The sequence below is a fragment of the Amborella trichopoda genome, chromosome 11 (genome assembly GCF_054954075.1).
Source record: "Amborella trichopoda isolate Santa Cruz 75 chromosome 11, AtrichopodaSantaCruz75HAP2 v2.0, whole genome shotgun sequence".
Classification (NCBI taxonomy): domain Eukaryota; kingdom Viridiplantae; phylum Streptophyta; class Magnoliopsida; order Amborellales; family Amborellaceae; genus Amborella; species Amborella trichopoda.
The window spans coordinates 35,493,252-35,513,349 of NC_142346.1; the positions used below are offsets into that span (position 1 = coordinate 35,493,252).

At 33.3% G+C, this 20,098-nt stretch overlaps 1 protein-coding gene, 1 long non-coding RNA gene and 1 pseudogene across 3 annotated transcripts; all 3 read left to right on the plus strand.

Annotated features, from left to right (window-relative positions):
* The first annotated feature begins 622 nt into the window (after positions 1 to 622).
* LOC148779881 (uncharacterized) lies at positions 623 to 5,235 on the plus strand. Of its 2 annotated transcripts, XR_016044118.1 has the most exons (5): positions 623 to 3,034; positions 3,130 to 3,777; positions 3,893 to 4,054; positions 4,154 to 4,559; positions 4,672 to 5,235. It is a non-coding gene; the product is annotated as an uncharacterized LOC148779881 (long non-coding RNA). The 2 variants fall into 2 exon arrangements; XR_016044119.1 differs by lacking the exon at positions 3,893 to 4,054 and having other exon boundaries at positions 624 to 3,034.
* An 11,819-nt stretch (positions 5,236 to 17,054) lies between these two features.
* LOC110007494 (G-type lectin S-receptor-like serine/threonine-protein kinase At1g34300) lies at positions 17,055 to 19,837 on the plus strand. Its single transcript, XM_020668775.2, has one exon. It carries the CDS (start codon positions 18,381 to 18,383, stop codon positions 19,581 to 19,583), a length of 1,203 nt encoding a protein of 400 aa, XP_020524434.1. The 5' UTR covers positions 17,055 to 18,380; the 3' UTR covers positions 19,584 to 19,837.
* On the plus strand, positions 17,294 to 17,800 carry LOC18436722 (G-type lectin S-receptor-like serine/threonine-protein kinase At1g34300 pseudogene; annotated as a pseudogene).
* Positions 19,838 to 20,098: the final 261 nt, after the last annotated feature.

Here is a 20,098-nt window from a genome sequence, read left to right on the forward strand (position 1 = left end):
AGCAATGATCCAATGCAACGGTTGTATTGTAATATAATGCAAAGACATTTCTAGATAACCATGTTTGTGGTATTTGTATGATCCCAAATTTTACAAACACTCTCTTCATCTCAATAATCAATTCTCAAATATGTGGTCAAAATGAGTTTTTTCCAAAAACGAATTTGGATCATTCATTTTGTGAATTTCAAATCTTAGTCTTTATAAATTCAAAATCATTTTCTTCTTTTTTTAACATTGTTCATTTAATGACAATAAAGCTATCTAAAAAAACTGGAAATGAAAAAATCTTTTTAAGGTTTAGATTTAAGCATCTCACCAAAATGAACAGCCTATATTAATTGGGCTAAAAAGTATTTCTTAGGTTGTGTTTTTAATTTATTATTCTTTTGTGATTGTTCATTAGAATGAAAAGAGTGTATATTTCAAATTTTCGATCAAACAAATGGCCAAAGATGGTTTTTTAAGGTTGTATCATATTACTATACAACGGTTTAGTGAAATCATTGCTTATATATATATATATATATATATATATATATATATATATATATAAAGAGAAATGTTTCTATACTTCCCCTACAACATAGAAGATTTATGTTTTCTCTACCATCCAGCCGTCCAATTTTGATCAAGACAGCCACTCACCGTTTGATATATAAATTCGACGTCTCAAAGTATTTTATTTTTAGTTTGTTATATAGAAATTGTATGAATATGAAATTTGGTACATGCCATCTTCTCATTGGGGTGCACCTATAAAAAAATATTAAAACTAATTTTTCGATAAAATATAATGATCAAAATAGCTTTTGAAACTTTCAAGTGTATTTTGATCATTTTATTTGATTGAAAATATTGTTTTTATATTTTTAGCTAGTGCGAGTTTAATAGAGGATTGGACGTACAAAATTTGGTGTCAAAATAGTTTATAGAAAAAGAATTATAAATAAAATAGTGTAGAGACGTGACATTGTGATTGGAGCAATCTTAGCCCTCCTTACAAGATGGACAGTTGGATTAGAGGAAGTATATAAAATTTATGTTGTAGGAGAAGCATAGAAAGCTTGCCCATATATAAAAAATGTATGTTAAGGGGTTTGCCAGTCAACTACCTTCTCATCTAATGTGGTTTTTAGTACCACGAGTCCGTCGGTCGTTGTGTGGGATGACTGGGTACGAAGGGACCGTTTCGTTTTTGTAGGATGGTGTGGTATTGCTTTTTTTTTCTTGTGCCTATTTTGCTTTCTATTTTGCTTTGGGAGGGTGCTTCACAGGTACAACCTTTTGTAACCTATCATTTTCACTCCATGTACTGGTATTACCAAATTTAGAACAAAGAATACATTAGAGTCCTGATGAATGAAGATAATTAAAAATATAGTTCAGTTACATGTTAAAAAATACACATGCATTTGCAATCTTAATTAGAAAGATCAATACTCTAATACAAAGATTAGAAATGAAAATGTCATGATAAAATATGATATGTTATAGGCCAGTTTCATGACTTGTCATTATTAAAAATAAAGTACCGTAACAATCAGTGGAGATGTCTATAGCTTCGGGGTGATCAGTGAGATTGCATACCCGAGGATCCAAACGGGACATTAGTGGATCTTTGAGAAAAAGAATTTGATGACTCCTTCAAGAATATTTAAAATCCATTTCTATCGTGACAATCTTCTTCCACACAGTGAGAGGGTCCATTTAGTGTATATTTTATACGACATAGACATTCAATCGATCTGTTTTCATGTGTACTTGGGTGGAACACTATATAATAGAGTGATTTGCGTAGGGACTCTAAAATTTTAATAAAATACAAAATGTTCAGGTGAAAATTACAAAAAAAGACCAATCGACCCGTCCTTTTTATTTTGTTTAAATTTTAGTTTTTTTTTTTTGGTTTTTTCTTAAAGCTTGGGGCTCTACCCTACTAATGAAAAAATTAATAATTAAAATTTGGTCCGAAGAGACCGAGGGGCAATTTTGAAAGAAAATAAAAAAAAGTTGGGTTCACTCTATATAATATTACCTGCTTGACTCGTAGTCTTCCTCCAAAAAGAGAAGGGAAAAAGAAATGTAGGTAAAGTCCTAGTCATGGAACCTCTGAAATAATATGAAATTTATTCCAACTGGCATGGTTCTTTTATATAAAAATGATAATCCCTCGATATGACTTCCATGAAGAGAAATTATCATAAATATACCTTAATTTTAAGAAAATCGGAAAAAAAAAAACCAAATTTTGCAAAACCTCGCCTACACCGTTTTTATTAATTTTTGGATTTTTTAGGACGAAACTATCTTTTACGGTAGTCTAATTACCGTAATGCTTTTGGCCATTACGGTAATTAAAATACCGTTTTAAACACACCTAGTATTATGGTATTTTATATACCATAATAACTTGAAGCTTTATTACGGTACTTTCTTTACCGTAATAACTAAAACTTACTTTACGGTAATTTTTATACTGTATTCAGTCAGACATACTCACCATTTTTCTTCTCATTATTAATATTCATATTTGTGTTGGTCTTCCCCTTGCCTTTTAGATCCTTCCATTAGAATTAAATCACTCATCCTAATTGATGGTGTTTTAAGTCAATGCCGCACAAAGTTAGACTACCTATGATTTGATCAACAATTGGAGCAACCCTTATGATTTTATGTACTAGCTCGTGATTGAGACTTTGCATATACATAGTTTGTACTTGCAGCTGAAGAGATGGCTCAATTGCCCCATTAATAGGATTTCAACCCATTACAAAGAAACTTTCAATGAAATCCAACATATCTCATTTATTTTGCTAATTTATAGTAATCATTAAAGTTCGCATATGAAAGTAAATATTTAACATATACCCCATTTAATTGTTTCCATAATTACTCTTTGACTTTTTGATTTATGATGACTTTTGGAACAGGGATCATGGCAAAAGATGTACCTTTCCTTGGAGGTTATGAGATTCCTACATTGTGAAGTAGATAGAGAGAACATATATCACAGAAGATTTGGGAAAGAGATGTATGTTCAAGTATTTAAAATTATATTTTTTGTCTATCATGTTAGTTAATCAATGTAGTTATTTAAGTATCTGAAATCACAAATTTTATTTCAAGATCGGGAAAATACCCTCAAGATTGATGAGAAGCCTACTGTAAATTCTTCATGGCTGTTAACAAACAACGATCAATTCATTTGGTCAGGAGATCAGGAGTGTATCCTCTTACCATAGTATCGATGACTCACCATGACCGCGGCACATTATCTACTATTATCGAAAGGTGAAGCGTAGAGACGAACACAGGGCACTTCAATGTAGACATTGGAGAGATGATCATACTCTTGAAGATGTATGGAAAATTCCCCGATTAAATGTGACTGGTGTAATTGTAACTTTGAGGAGAGTAGAGAACTACGAAGAATATATAGTCCACATGATAGAAGAGCTGACACCTAGTCGTAGCCATTCCATTATCCATCTGACATGGCTGAAGAACACATTTAAGTGGCTACCACAAAACTACAATCTCACCACTCTTCTGCATGATACTTATGCCTACCTATTTTATCTAGTTAGCTGCACAATATTTGTGGATTCCACAGATGATACGGTTTCTACAATATATTTATAACTTTTTGAGGATATGGATGTAGCTGGTCAGTATGCATGAGGTACAACTATATTAGCTTTTTTGTTTCGAGCCTTGACAAAGGTTGTCTATCCTGATCGTCAACACCTAAGTGGATCAACCACTCTTTTGCTGGTAATGCTAGTATATTAATGTTTTCATACTTTTTATAAAGTTCAATATATATTTGTATAAAGTTCAATATAATATTTATTGTTGTGATTCTTATTTTTTTATATATGCATTTTAGTGTTGGGCGTATGAGCATTTCAAATTGTTGCACCCAATTCCCAAAAAAATAAGGGCAAGGCAACCTAGATCCCTCAGGTAGGCCCTTCCTAGATAATGAGATAACAGTCACAACTTTGGTCTCGTGGGGCGACAAGAGATTGATAACGTGCATATAAACGATGTTAGTATAGTATAATTGTAAGTTATTTAGTTTATTTATAATTTAATCAATTTTAGATGCAGGTTATTTAACTTAAAAATTGTCTTATTTTTGTCATAGGTCATATGAACCCCATACGATGATTATCCTGACATAGGACAAGAAATTGCAAAGGACAAAGATTATGAGCTTCTTGTACGTTAGAATGCTTTGTGTCTCACATACCTGATATGTGGACACATTTGTGAGACGTATATGTCAGATCGGGTGCTCCAGCAATTTGGACTTCACAAGGGATACCGGTAGATCCCTTGTAGTGAGAGAGAAGGAAAAGAAGGGGGAAGAGACTAACAACTGGGGAGATGAGCTTCGAGAGAAAATCGATATGTGGAGAATAGATTAGATTATATTTGTTAGGCCGAAGAAGATATGTTCAATGGGAAGTCGACACAAGAATACATCGAGTGGTACAGGCCCCTGATCTAAAATCCATTTAGAAAACGTCCCTCCAAATACGCACCTCGAGGTTATACTAATGAAGACAAAATGTTAATAATTTATTTTCATACATCATATGATTAGATGCAATTCTAGTAGTCTCAATAATCTAATTTCATATTTCATATGACTTAATGCAGCCTAGGGACTTTAGCCATACAACTAAACTTGTACGTGAAGGTTACAATTCAAGAAATTGGGACCTAATTGGGGAAGCATTAGAAGTGCTTAAAGTTTATGACCCAGAGCTTCAAGGGGAAGAAATATATGAAGAATTGGAGTTGGATGATGAGATGGATGACAATGTGCAAGTATAACTCCCTTCTCAATCAGATGTAGGGCCAAGTAATACAATCCATCTCCATACCGATTCAACCAGAAGAGCTCTGATGGCAGTTACGTCCTCGTGTTGCAAGACGGGAGGAGAGTTCCTCACAGCAGCAGAGCAACTCAAATACAGAGTTGCAGTTACCACAATGGGCTGTGAAGTTGCTAGTACGACGAAAGCATTCATGAAATGCCTAAACTGTGTAATCAGACCATTAGAGCCTATAGTGTTTATTTGTAATGTGTGATATCAAGCCATTAGAGCATATAATGTTTTATTTTTTTGGTGTGTGATATCAGGCCATTAGAGCCTATACTGTTATCTTGTAATGTGTGATATCAAGCCAATAGTTGATATGTTAATATTTTTTGGTACATGGCTAGATGAACTAATAACTATTTTGTGATAGTTTAACTGATAGTGTTATTTTGTGATAATATGTTAATATTTTTTGATATGTGTGTTATTCACATACATTGCTTTGTATGTGAATTAATATGTATAATAAATGATTAGAGGTTGGATGAACTATATAAGTTTTAGAGCATCACGGTCATTAAAAGACCATAATTCTCTTTTAAGCATTATGGCCTTTTGATGACCATAATAGCATTAAAACTTTCTACGGTAATTGTTTTACCGTAATAACAATTACGGTAATGTTAATACCGTATGTAAGTTTTAGGGCATTATGGTCATCAAAAGACCATAATGCTTAAAAGTCCACTGGACTTTTAAGTATTATGGTTTTTTGATGACCGTAATTACATTAAACATCTTTACGGTAATTGCTTTACCGTAATATAATTAACGGTAAAGTTTATATCGTATTTGAGTTTTAGGACATTACGGTCATCAAAAGACTGTAAAACTCCAGTGGATTTTTGAGCATTACGGTGTTTTGATGACCGTAATGTTATCAAAAGTAATTACAGTAATAGTTTTACCGTAATGCAAATTACGGTATTAATTTTACCGTAAAAGTGTTTTGAACCATTACAGTCATCACATGACCGTAATGCTTCAAAGTCCACTGAAATTCAAGTGGACTTTTGAGCATTATAGTCTTTTGATGATCGTAATGTTATCAAAAGTAATTACAGAAAAAGTTTTACCGTAATGCAAATTACGATATTAATTTTGTCGTTAAAGTGTTTTGAACCATTATGCTCATCACATGACAGTAATGCTTCAAAGTCCAATGGAAGTCCAATGGACTTTTGAGCATTATGGTCTTTTGATGATCGTAATGTTATCAAAAGTAATTACGGTAAAAATTTTACTGTAATGCAGATTATGGTATTAATTTTACCGTAAAAGTGTTTTGAACCATAAAAGTCCACTGGAATTCCAGCGGACTTTTGAGCATTATGGTCTTTTGATGACTGTAATGTTATCAAAAGTAATTACGGTAAAAGTTTTATCGTAATGCAATTATGATATTACTTTTACCGTAAAAGTGTTTTGAACCATTATGGTCATCACATGACCGTAATGTTTAAAAGTCCACTGGAATTCCAGTGGAATTTTTAGTATTACGGTCTTCTGATGACCGTAATGTTATCAAAAGTATTTACGAAAATAGTTTTACAGTAATTTAAATTATGGTATTACTTTTACTGTAAAATAATTTGAAAACATTACGGTCATCAAAAGACCGTAATGCTCAAAAGTCCACTGGAGTTTCAATGAAGTTTTGAGCATTACGGTCTTCTGATGACTTTGAAAGAGTTTACGGCAATTATTTTACCGTAATATGTATTACGGTAAAAAAAAAAAAATCGTAAAACCTTTCCAGACTTCTACGGTAGTGAAAAAACCATAATGCTCCAGACCAAAATAATTTATTTAAATTCTTAAAAGATTCAAACTAAATTTTACCGTAATGTTGGAAGATGTCCTTACGATAATCCGTCATTACGGTAAATAAATTGATGTAACTCTCTAAAAGTCTATGAAATAACCGTTGTAAACACCACATAAGTGATCACTTAACAACACGCAAACAACACATATCATTAAGATTAAGTCTTCTTTTTATGACCTCTTTACAACACTTATAAACAACTTTAGATATTTCGTTAATTAAACAAAAAAGTCATATCAGTAGGCACTGGCCTCTTTACAATTTCATAAACAAAATGACAAATCAAAAAAAGATCAATTGGCACTAATGGCCTCTTTACATCATTTTATAAACTTGATTTACATGTCTTTCAGTTATGGCCCATAACCCCACATCGGCTACACTTAAAAGGCCTAATCTCTTTGTACTCCTTTTGCCTGCGACGTTTCTTTAGTCAACCCACGATTTGCCTTGCAGCTGACGGCATTACTGTTGTATATACAATCTCTAGCAACTCTAGTACATCAAGCATTGGGTTGAAGGGAAGGGAATATGCTCTACGATACATTTGAACAGTGAAATAAACGCCACAAAACTATGTAACATCGTCATGCCTATGATCTATAACGGCGATTGCATGACTGCACGACAACCCACTAACCTGCCACACTCGACAATTGCATGTATGAGTCGCCAGATTAACAACATAAATCTTATCCGCATCGATCTCATACATAGTATCATATGTCCATGTAACTGTATGAAGGAATCTGAACTTATCCCTCCTCAGGTCTATTATCTTTTGGGCCTTCAGTGTAAGCACGCCACTCCATTTTAGGGACATGGCCATCTTCTTTGAAAATTCTCCCGTGAACTTAACCCTTAGGCATTCAAGGAGTTTAATAAGGGGCTTCTCCCAAGCCTGTAATATCCACCGGTTAAATGATTCGGAGATGTTGGATATAAGATGATTGCATCTATACCCCTGAAAATATGTGTTTGCTTAATATTTCGGATGCTGTAACATGATTTAGTCATAGGCCTCAACATTTGCACTCTTAATCTTTGCCATGTACTCATCAAAGTCTGATATATGCAATGCATGTGCAGCTTTCCAATAAAGCTTTGTGAGCGCTGAATTTCTATAAGCCTTTTTGAAGTTATCGACAATGTGTTTCATACAATAGCCTCGTTCACTGGTTGGAAATACTATTTCAATTGTTGCTAGTAACCCTTTCTGACGATCGGAGACAATAGTCAATGCTGGCAAATCAGACCTCTCGGAAAACTATTAATTCAGAAGCTATAGGAACCAAGTCCAACTTTGCGTATGTTCACTCTCAACCACTGTATATGCTATAGGAAATATATTTTCATTCGCATCAACCCCAACTGTAGCCAATAATATCCCTTTGTACCTTCTCTTAAAAAATGTCTCATTTAGTCCTATTAGCGGCCTATAACCAAACAGAAATCCATACAAACATAGACGATTGCTGATAAATACACGCTCAAGCCTATCATGATCATATCTTTGAATAATTATTAAGGTTCCAAGGTTGGTGACTCGGATCTTATGAAGATATTTAGCAAGATCCCCGTATGACTTAAGTGGGAACTCTCATTTTATCTGTTGTGCAACCTCTTTGCCCCGCCATGCTTATTGGTATGATAACATGACATTGTGATCACGTTGTATATCATTAACCACATCTTCAGGTGTAAGATCGGACATATCACTCAACCGGTCTTTGATCTTGCTTGCTACTTAGTGGCTTCGAGCAAGTGGCTGATGAACCCTACCTATTGCGCCTGCACATGAGTGCACGTTTACAAATTTCTTCACCCTAAAAAAGTTTGTTGTATTAACCCTCCAACAACGCACTTGCCATGAACACCCATGTGCAGCACACCTCGCCCATACACGTCTCTCGTCGTTTTTTATGAACTTCATATTGAAGTTTTATAATATGACATAATCAATAAGGTGATTACGGCATGCCTGTACATCATCAAAATTCTGACCCTCTCAAAGTATAACTTCGTAAAAGTTATTCTTCAGGGGGCTTTCTATCGGATCAATTTCGTCGATATGCCGCTCGATTTCTGATTAATTCTCATCTTGTATACCTATGTCAGCAACACATTCACTATGACCTACTTGCATTGGTCGAGACGTGCTGTAGAAAAAACAATTTCAAGACAAGTCATAATTATTCTAACTCATAACAAATAATTGACAAATAAAAAAATTAATGATTTTCATTGCAAACTTCTTACATGACCAATCTTGATGGACCATTATTGGGCATTGTTGGTGGTTGATATTCATCGCAGTCAGATAGACCAATATCGAGTATCGTTAATGGTCGATATTCAGTGCAGTCAGACTCAATAGGTCTGTTTGATATGTACATAGGGTTGGGAGATGACCCTTCCATCAAATTGGCAATGTCGTCATCATCATCAATTAGTATCATATTACTGTTACTTGATAACACTGGGTCAAATATACCTAATAGTCATGTTACTTGGGGCATAATTTGATACTTTTGAAAAGTGATCTTTGACTTGTTTAAATGTTGGGATCCCCTTAAAAAATACAACCTTTAGGTCCCTACCGTCATAGAAAATACTTCTATCATTAGGTTTCCTCTTGAAAAAACCACCAAAGTGTAATACGATTTTTGCTCTGTTCTCACCTATTATTATTGCGTATAAGCTGAATCACTGCATATAAATTTCAGATGGAAACATATATACAATACTTATAAGAAGTTGAGAATACATACAAATAATGAGGAGGTTGCATAACGAAAGTGATTGCAAAACATATGCCATAATATAAACAAAATTACAATGGCCAACCCAACTACATCAAGTATTATAAAAGAAACATTATTTTTATGGCCAAGCATTAAATAAATCTAAAACCTATTTACGAAATATTTTAATCAAATTACATCAAGTACTATAGAAAAACAACATAATATTTTTTTTATGCTAAAAACAACATAATATATTGATGACATATCTATAAATCAATGTTGGTGTGTATATTTGATGCTCTCATAGACCTCGCTCAAAGAGGGATAAATAATAGATGACGAGAGAGATAGAAAATGGATGAGAGAGAAAAGAATGGATGAAAGTGCTAAAAAAAAAAATGTCAAAATAGGGTTTTATGATAAAATCCCTAAAAAAATTAACGGTAATATGATTACCGTATAAGTTTTGGAAGACATTACAGTACTTCGTTTACCGTAATTTTCAATTAACACAATATGGTAGTTGAATTACCGTAAACCATATTTCTTTTATTACGTCATAAAATATACCGTAAGACCTTTCTATACATCACGGTATTTAAATTACTGTAATGTTTTTTACGGTAAATTGACCACCGTAAAAGGTAGTTTCATCCAAAAAAAGCCAAATTTTGTAAATTTGAGGTTTTTTTTTCGATTTCTTTAAAATATAGGTATATTTATGATAATTTCCCTTCCATGAAAGACCACAAACATATTTCATTTTGAGATAGAAAATTTATAATGGAAAAAGTTTATATAAGGATGCTACCTTATAACCCCTCAAAAATCCATTGGAAAAGGTAGTTTTAATGTTGAAAAACCCTTTGATTGATCATCTCGACATCGAGATGTATGACTATGAAAAATAAAAAGATTTTAAGTCTAAAAAATAGTGCATTTTACAACATATTATCTACATCGTCCATTTTCAAGATTTTCATATGTTTATAGATCTACTTGATTTTAACATATATATATATATATATATATATATATATATATATATATATATATATATATATGTATATTGAAATTTAAAATTTTATAATTAGATATAAAAAGAGATTTTGAGATAATCCTAATAACATTTTATGTCAAAATTATATATCATGATAAAATTTGAAAAGCACCGTACCTCTACACCTACGGAAGCGTTCGTATGCCAACTGCACCCATTTATAATATAAATTATTGTATAAATTTTTTTTACCATTGTCAAAATAGGCATGGACTTTTGTGAGAACCTCAAGTTGTGAGCATCATCACTCATGTGTCACCCGCCTTTTTCAATCTTCATTTTCTTCTTCTTAGATTTTTAATTTTATAAGTATTATTTATCTTTTTCAAACTTAGCCTAATTTAAGAGAGAGTGAGTGTGTTTGTTTAGGACAGAACATGTTGCATTTTTCATTATAAATTAGAGATGAATTTAAAATAAGGGGTATATAAAGAGGAAAAAAATTATATAGGGCCGAGGCTTTAAACAATTAAATTAGAGCCCACCACAAAAATTTCACTAGAAGATGTTGTTTTTGATGCCTAAATATACTTAGATTGCCCGATATAAAGATGCATGGACAGGAGAAAAAATGGATTTCAAGTTTTGAAAATAGTGCATCATGTAACGCATTTTTGGACCGTCAATTTTCAAGATTTTTATAGTTTTCATAAATATACTCGATCTACACTATTTGTGAAGCTTTAAATTTTAGAGTTACTTATATATGGACCTTAAATAAGTTAAAAAAAATACAAGTTGCTCCATTTATACTCGAAAATTACAATCAAGGTCGATTGACCTGACCTTTTATTGTTTTAACAAAATTACCCCTTGGTCTGAGGATGCCATCCTTAGACCACTTTATTAAAAAAAAAAAAAACCATAAGTTGTGATCCAAGGATAGCATTCTTGTACCGCTTTTTTTGTTTTCAAAACATAAGTTTCGGTCCGAGGTTGAAATCCTCGGACCGAAACTTAAGTTTTAGGAAAATAAATTTTTTTCAAAACTTAAAGTTGCGGTTCGAGGATGGCATTCTTGCACTGATTTTTTTTTTTTTTTTTCAAAACATAAGTTTCGGTCTAAGGTATGGCAACGGTGGTGGAGGTGCTTGGAAAGTGTCGGGTATTGAAGAATCCAAATTCGTATCAACCAAAAGCCCTGGATGAACTGCAAAAGCAGTACTTCGGGGAGATGGCACAGTATCATAACCTTCTGAAGATGGATAATAATAATATCTTGGTACCCCACTAGTGACTTCATCGCTTTTAGGATGACAGAAGCACCCACCCATACTCCGTTGATTTGCTTGTAGGATCGCTGGCCACCTGGGAAAACTATGGGATTGACTATTCCTTGATTGAAGAGGAAAGAAGCTTAAGAGACCAACTGATAAGATTCAAAAAACGAAGGTTAGGGTTTCATTTAAGGAGAAGAAGCAAAAAGACCGGCTTGTTATGCGTCTTCAGACTTTACTATTTTATCTCTCTACACTCTCAAAACTTTAGCTCTCCTCTTCGTCCATGGTTGAATCAATCAACACTCTCAATTTAGTGAGAGAAACTCATAGACCAAGGAAGCATTATCAAAGGCCTTCGAGTCGTGTTTCGATTCTCTGTCGAGTTTGTTTCAACTTTCTGTCGAGTCTGTTTCTACTCTTTGTCAAGTTTGTTTTGACTCTCTGTTGAGTCGTGTTTCGACTCTCTCCAAAACAACCTTTGTCTTTGTTTTGGCCTGTGTTTTGGATTGTGAGTTGTTGAATCTGTCTCGGACTGCAAGTTGCTGAATCTGAATCGAATCCAAACCGAGTTCTGTTGGCTCTTCCAAGTGCCATTATGTGAAGTGTCATTATGTGCTTCTTGTTCAAGCAAGAGACCACTGCTTCTATTGGTCTCGCCATGCACGTGAATACTTAATTATGCAACTTATTGTTCAAACTCCAACTGCTTCGGGAAAAAGCATCTTGAGTTTGAGGGGGAGTGTTTGCTTATAGATATCTTGTTAGTATTGATATCCATAATTATGAATATATATCAATACAAATATATATCTGTATGGGTATATATCTCTTAATTAGGTGCCTGTTGATTATGATAAGATTAGTTAGTAACTATCCATAATTGTTGGTAGTTATCTTTAATTGTTACTGGCCATATTTTTATACGGGGTCTTGTATATTCTTGATTAATCAATTAATAAAGAGAGAGTCCTCTGCAGTATTCTGAATTTCTAATAGATAGTACCCTATACGTAATTATCACATTGTGGTTTCCAATCCTGCTGATACCACCCCATGACACCTTCAAAAAAGCTAACTCCTTAATCTATCTGAAAAAATAGGTAGGGCCCTTGTATTCACCACTCAACTATCAAAAAAAAAAAAAAAAGGTGATCGGCATTAAATCTTGTAGTCCTTACTGTTGAAGGAATTTGTTTGCTTCCTTGTCCATGGATGCGGTCCATTGGGTGAACCACATAAGTATTTATGTTCTTCTGGTATTTCTGTTTCATTTTTTTATCTCATACTCATATTATATTCATATTGTATTCGTATTGTGATGGGGGTGAAGTTGCATAAGGTTGCAACCTTAAACAATCAAAGTAAGGTGCACCTCTAAATTTTATCATAATAATAAATTTCTTAGGATGGTTTGAGAATCCATTTTCATCTATAATAATAAAATTTAGACTCCAAAAACACATGAAAATCTTGAAAATGGATGCTTTAGATAATGTATTGCAAGATGCAATACTTTGGGTACTCAAAATGTTCTTCTTCTTCTTCTTACGACTGAGATGGCCCTAATCATAATGTCACGTCTCTACACTATTTTATTTTTCATTTTTTGCACCAAATTTTGGGCGTCTACTCCTCTCTTAAACTCGTACTTGTAAAAGATATATAAAAAATATTACCAATAAAATAAAATAAGTAAAATTCTCTTGAAAGTTTCAAATTAAAAGATATAGAAAAAATATTACCAATAAAATAAAATAACTAAAATGGCCTTGAAAGTTTCAAAGGGAAATTTGGTCATTATATTGTATCAAAATGTTTTTAAAATAATTTTTGTAGGTGCGCCCCATTGAGAAGATCCAAATTTCATAATCATACAATTTGTAGAAAAATACTAAAAACAAAATATTTTGAGGCATCGGATCTAGATCAAACAATGTGTAGCTCACTTGATCTAAATTAGACAGGTGGAGAAGAGAGGAAGCATATATCTTTTATGTTGTAGAGGAAGTATAGAAACATTTCCCAAACATCAAACTAGCCAAGAGAAGTCACTGCTAGTTGCGTTCAAAAAGATGAGAAACAGATTTAAGCGCATATCCTATGCTCCTGTGGGAGCATAGTGTGCATCTACTCCCTCAGAAGATGTACTTGGGAGGAATTTTTCAATTTAAAATTTTGAGAACCACCTAAGAGTAACTAGATTATTATTCTCAGTAAAAATAAATAAATAAATAAAATTTGAATTTCCTATGATTTAGACCTCACTCTCTAAAAGTTGGGCAGACTCTATTTAATATTGACACATTGTTTTTTTAAGTGCATAGAGAGAACAATTACGATTTTTTTTCTTGATGTTAATTTAGGGGTTATATCCCGAAAATTTGGGATCCTAAAATTAAACTTAGATGGGACTCCCCGAAAGAGTAAATCAACAGTATACTGTTGTCGGACTATATTATTCTGGATAATCAACTCGAGTAAGTTTTTTTGATTAGAGAAGATAGGTAGATTTTGTTTGACCGCGGAACCCTCATCTGGATATCCTTAAGATCAATTTAGAAATAAAGTTTTGCTTTGGACTTCAAAAAAGTGGTATACTCTCATTTCCCATCCATTTTATGGACAGCCATGTCTACGGTTTTAGAAGCTCATTTTCTTTTTATATTTTGGTTTTTTAACTTCAAAGATGTTTTGAAAATTACAAGTTCTGGCTCTTCAAAAAAATGTAAATATAATATATATATATATATATATATATATATATATATATATATATATATATATATATATATATATATATATATATATATGAAAAAAAAATATTTAAATTATAATTAAACAAAGTACATCTAAATGAAGTTGAAAATTAGTGAAAAAATTGATTAGTGTCCAGGGGTATTTTGAATTTTTAAAAAAGATAGAAAAATACATAAATAAGTATTCATGGCCAAAACATTTTTCAAACTTTGACAAAATGATAAAAAATACTATAAACAAATCTCTTATTTTTTGAGATTTTATATAATTTATTAAAAATACCCGATCAGATCACCCAAACCGACCAAAACCAGAACCGGCCACTGACTGGTTCTCGCTGTAACCAGCCAGTTCCGAGATCAACCAGCTGATATTGACTTCACTGAACTCCTCGGTGTTTTGCCAATGTGAGCATGGCTACAAATTGCTCCCACATGACTGCTATACACTTGTTTGAAAATTACACAAAGTCAAATTGGCTTTTTGCCCGTAAATCTTCAAAAGTTCAAACTTCAAATCCTTGGCAGTCCAAAAATTAGATACTTAAAATTAAGATGGTTTATTGGTTAGTTTTGACGAATAAGTTGTATGTGAATCATGGTTTAAATCTTGCTCTATGTGTTTTTTCTTTTAAGCTAAGTTATGGTTAATTTTTTTTTTTTTCTTTTAAGTTATCGTTGATTAAAAAAATATATATATTTTAAGCTAAGTTATCATTAAAAATTTATTTTAAGCTAAGTTATCATTACTTTTTTTTTTTTTTTTTTTTTACATTTTGTCTTTTAAGTTATTTTTTATTGAAAAAAATTACTGTCTACCGGAATCGAACTTGAAACAAGTCCTTTATTCTTATGCCCACTAAACAATACAACATTTACTACTTAGTTGACAAAAAGAATGGCCTGTATTATATATAACTTAATTTTTTCTTTATTTTCTTTTTAAAAAAAAGAGTTGGTCAAGTCGATTTTTTTAATATTATTTTAATATTCTTTACATTATGGTAAAGATTAAAAAAGCTTTTGGTCAATGATACTTTTATATTTTCCCATCTTTTTTAAAAAAAATTTAAATTTTTTTAAAAATACCTATAGGCACAAATCGATTCATTAAAATCTATCCATCCATCCATTTTAAAAATACCCCATCTTTTAGATTTTTCCCATTTTAAAAATACTTCATCTTGATGGTTTTGGCTCAATTTTAAGGTTTATTAAAAAAAAAAATTGTTTTTCAATCAAAATTACGTTTTTAAAATGTTATATATTTTTGGTGAGCTTGTTGAATTTTTTTTAATGTTATATATATTTTTATAAAAATATGTTTTTTGTGATGAATCTGTGAAAACAAAATTCTTTGCTTTTAATGTTATATATATTTAGTGAGCTTGTTGGATTGTTTTTAATGTTATATATTTTTTTATAAAAATATGTTTTTTGTGATTAATATGAGAAAAAAAAATTCTTTGTTTTTAATGTTCTACATTTTTGGTGAGCTTGTTGGATTGTTTTTAATGTTATATTTTTTTAATAAAAATATTTTTTTTGTGATGAATATATATATATATATATATATATATATATATATATATATTCTTTATTTTTAATATTATATATTTTTTGTGAGCTTGTGTGGATTTTTTTAATGTTATATAATTTTTTATAAACATATGTTTTTCATATTAAAGTTGCAATCTTGTATAATTTTCTTTTCATCGTAATTCTACATTTTAAGTTGCATGTCTATGAAAGGCACAAATTTTGTGGCAAAACAGGTTAATTTATTTTTCATCTTAATTGCACATTTTTTTTGTAAGATAAATATATGTAATATGATAGTGTACACTTAATCTAAGTTTTTTTATTTTAAAAAAAAAATTACATTTTTTTGAGGTTTTTTGACCTATTAAAAAAAAACAAAAAAAAAAAAACACCTACTTAACCTGTTTGTCCAGTTAACCGCCCCGATTAATCCGATTTCGATTCCCGCCCTTTGACATGTTAACCGATCTTGTTCATTTTTACGAACGCCTAGTTGAACCAGCTGATATTGCATTCACTGACCCCCCTCCTTGGTGTTTCTCCAGTGATAACATGCGTACAAATTGCGCTCACATGACTGCCATACACGTGTTTCAAATTACACAAAGTAAATTGGCTTTTTGCCGTAAATCTTCAAAGTTCAAACTTCTAACCCTGGCAGTCCGAAAATTACATACCAAAAATAAATTGGTGTTTCAAACACGTTATTTTTTTGGTTTTTTTTTTTATCTCAAATAAATAAATTTAAAAAGAAACTTGTTAAAAAAATGAAAAAGAAAAAAATATGAAGCTGCAAACCGGATCATGGACGTCAGATCCTGTTCGTGGCATCAGATCCATCATCGCAGCGATATTATTGTATCAAACTTATCGGGATCCCCTTTTTAATTACCCCAAAAAAAGGTGAAAAACGAAATCGGCTTTGTGCATTGTTGAAAGATCGTAGTTCAAACCTCTGACCGTCCCTTCAAAAGACACTCTTCAATAAGACAATTTTCGGAAAAAGAGAGGTAGAGAAAACGTTGACTCACGACGCTTTGCAAGAAGACTCAATTTTCATTGCACAAATGTCTACTACAGTCCATAGTAAATCCACATAAATGACTCTTAAATGTCCAACAAACCTTCACCTCTCATCATCCAACCTGCTTATTGAGCCTCACATTCCAACCCCGCAAAAAAAATTGATCAATAAAACACAGAAAAAGCAAATCACTGAGCTTATCTGTAGATCTTTAAAGCATGAAAAATACCTGCTTTCTAGCCACTGGAATTTTCCATTTATGCATTATTGCAGTAGCTGGAAATGTCATAAACATTGGTTCAGTGCTCAGAGATCCAAAAGAAACCTGGTCTTCACCCAACTTCAATTTTTCATTCGGTTTCATTCCCTCTTTCTCTGACCCCAATCTCTATCTGGTTGGAATTTTCTTCTCGACACGTCCTGTATGGACGTCGGGTGCCGAACCTGTAGATTCAGGTGCCTCTCTCTCTCTTCTTTCTGATGGAAATCTTTGTCTCTTCAACGGCTCGGGCACCCGAGTTTGGGATTCAGGTACTGCAAACATGGGTGTCTCCTCTGCAATTCTTGAAGATTCAGGTAACTTTGTCCTTAGAAATGGCAGTGGTTCAATATGGGAAACCTTTGAACATCCGACTGATACGATCTTGCAAGGCCAGAACTTCACTCTAGGTATGAAACTGGCAAATGGGTTGTATTCATTTTTGTTTGAAAGACCAGGGAATTAGAGCTTGAAATGGTCGGGTAATTTGAGCTATTGGAAAATGGCGCCTGCTGTAGCCGAAGGGCTTAAGTTCCCCGTTTTGACACTACAGAGCGATGGGATTCTGGTTCTCAATGACCCATCTTTGGATCAGCCTTATCGCATTGCTTATAGCAATGATTACACTGAAGTGATTGATGTTTTCAGGCTGGTTAAGCTTGATCCAGATGGGAATTTGAGGATTTATAGCTTTAAAGATTCGTCATTAACAGTGCGCTGGGTAGCTTTGCAAGATCAGTGCAGGATTTATGGGTATTGTGGAGACATGGGGATTTGTACTTATTATAGTGGTTCGAAGCCAATATGTATATGTCCATCTCTAAATTTTGAGTTAATTGATCCAAATGATTCAAGAAAGCATTGTAAAACGAAGGTGGAGCTCTTTAATTGCCTCAATGGAACCACAACTTTTCAACTAAACAACTCAGAGTTCGTAAATTCTCCATTGGAATTACGCCCTGATCAATACACCATATTGGGCTTTCGCCAGTGCCAAGCTGTGTGTTTGCAAAGCTCCCCCTGTTTTGCTTCTGCTTTCCTAGCTGATGGCTCAGGCATCTGCTTTTTCCAGATTTCTGGTTTCACCATCATTTTACCAGTCGCCCACCATTCTCAGCACTGTGTTTGTGAAGGTTTGCAGTCCTTATCTCCCCAACCCACCTCTTCTCTCCCCTCAAATGAATGGAAGTCGGAGTCCCAATACAAAGCTCATGGTGGGCTTAGTGGTCTCTTCACTCTTCACCATTGTTGTCCTGCAAGCTTTCCTCTCATGGTTTGTCCTTCAAAAGGGGGCTCAATTACGCAGACAGTCAACAAAATATTCATTTGAGGAATATGCTTCTGATGCCCCTGTTCAATTCTCTTTCAAAGAGGTTCGTAGTGCCACGAGAAACTTTAGAGAGAGGATTGGTGTTGGTGGTTTTGGGGTTGTTTATAAAGGGGTGCTTCCTAATAACACAGTAGTTGCAGTAAAGAGGCTCGAAGGGATTGAACAAGGGGAGAAGCAGTTTAAAATGGAGGTTGGGACCATTGGTAACACCCATCATTTGAACCTGGTTCGATTAATGGGCTTTTGCTCAGAAGGTCAACACAGGTTGCTCGTATATGAGTTCATGAGAAATGGATCTCTTGATAACTTCTTGTTCATGGATGGAGAAGGCTCTATAAATCTCCATTGGGAGGCTAGGTTCAACATAGCTCTTGGCACAGCAAGGGCGTTAACATACTTGCATGAAGAGTGCCAGAACTGCATAATTCACTGTGACATTAAGCCAGAAAACATACTTTTGGATGAGAATTATGTACCTAAGGTCTCCGATTTCTGGTTGGCAGAGCTTATGAATTCGAAATTCCATCGATTACAAAGTTTAAACGTTAGAGGAACAAGAGGGTACTTAGCACCAGAATGGCGTGCGAATCGTCCGACAACTTCAGAGGCATATGTGTATAGTTATGGGATGGTTTTGTTAGAGATCATAAGTGGGAGAAGGAACTTTGATGTCTCCGAAGAAACAGAGAACAAGACGTTTATGCTATGGGCTTATGAGGAGTTTCATATGGGGAGAACTGAGAATATAGTTGATAGAATGCTAGGTGGAGAGGTTAACATGGAGGAAGTTAGCAGAGCAATTCAAGTGAGTTTCTGGTGTGTACAAGAGCAGCCTTCTAAGAGACCAAGCATGGGTAAGGTTGTGCATATGCTAGAAGGAATTGTGGCTACAGGGAAACCTCCTCCTCCCAAGAAGTGATGAAGAAGATGCATCTTCCTTATTTTGCTGAGTAATTATGGGGCTTTTCAACATGGTTTTTATTTTTGGGTGGTAGGAATTAAGCCTACGACATAGCGTTACCCTTGGTAGGAATTGAGCCTACGACATAGCGTTGCAAATCGTCAAGCGCAAATCAATTAAGCTCTGACTCTTTTCCTACGTGATTAACATGTTATGTTCCCACTTTGGCATTTGCAAGCATTGAAATTTGGATTTATTTTTTGGTTTTTGTTTCTCCTTGCCTATTTATGGTGCCTGCAAGCTCTTTTTGGATTATTTAAATTATTGTTTGTGTATGTTAGTGTTAACATAGTATAGAGTTGGTATATTGCATAGAGCTGACATAGTGTGTGAAAACCGTGTGCTTGGGTGTTTCTTTTATTTTTGGGATCTTTTCATCAACTTATAAATTATAAAGAGGCTATCGAAAAAAGGAACAATAAAACCATATTTTTTTCCTTCCTCATGGATGTAGGCTGTGTTTAGCCGAACCA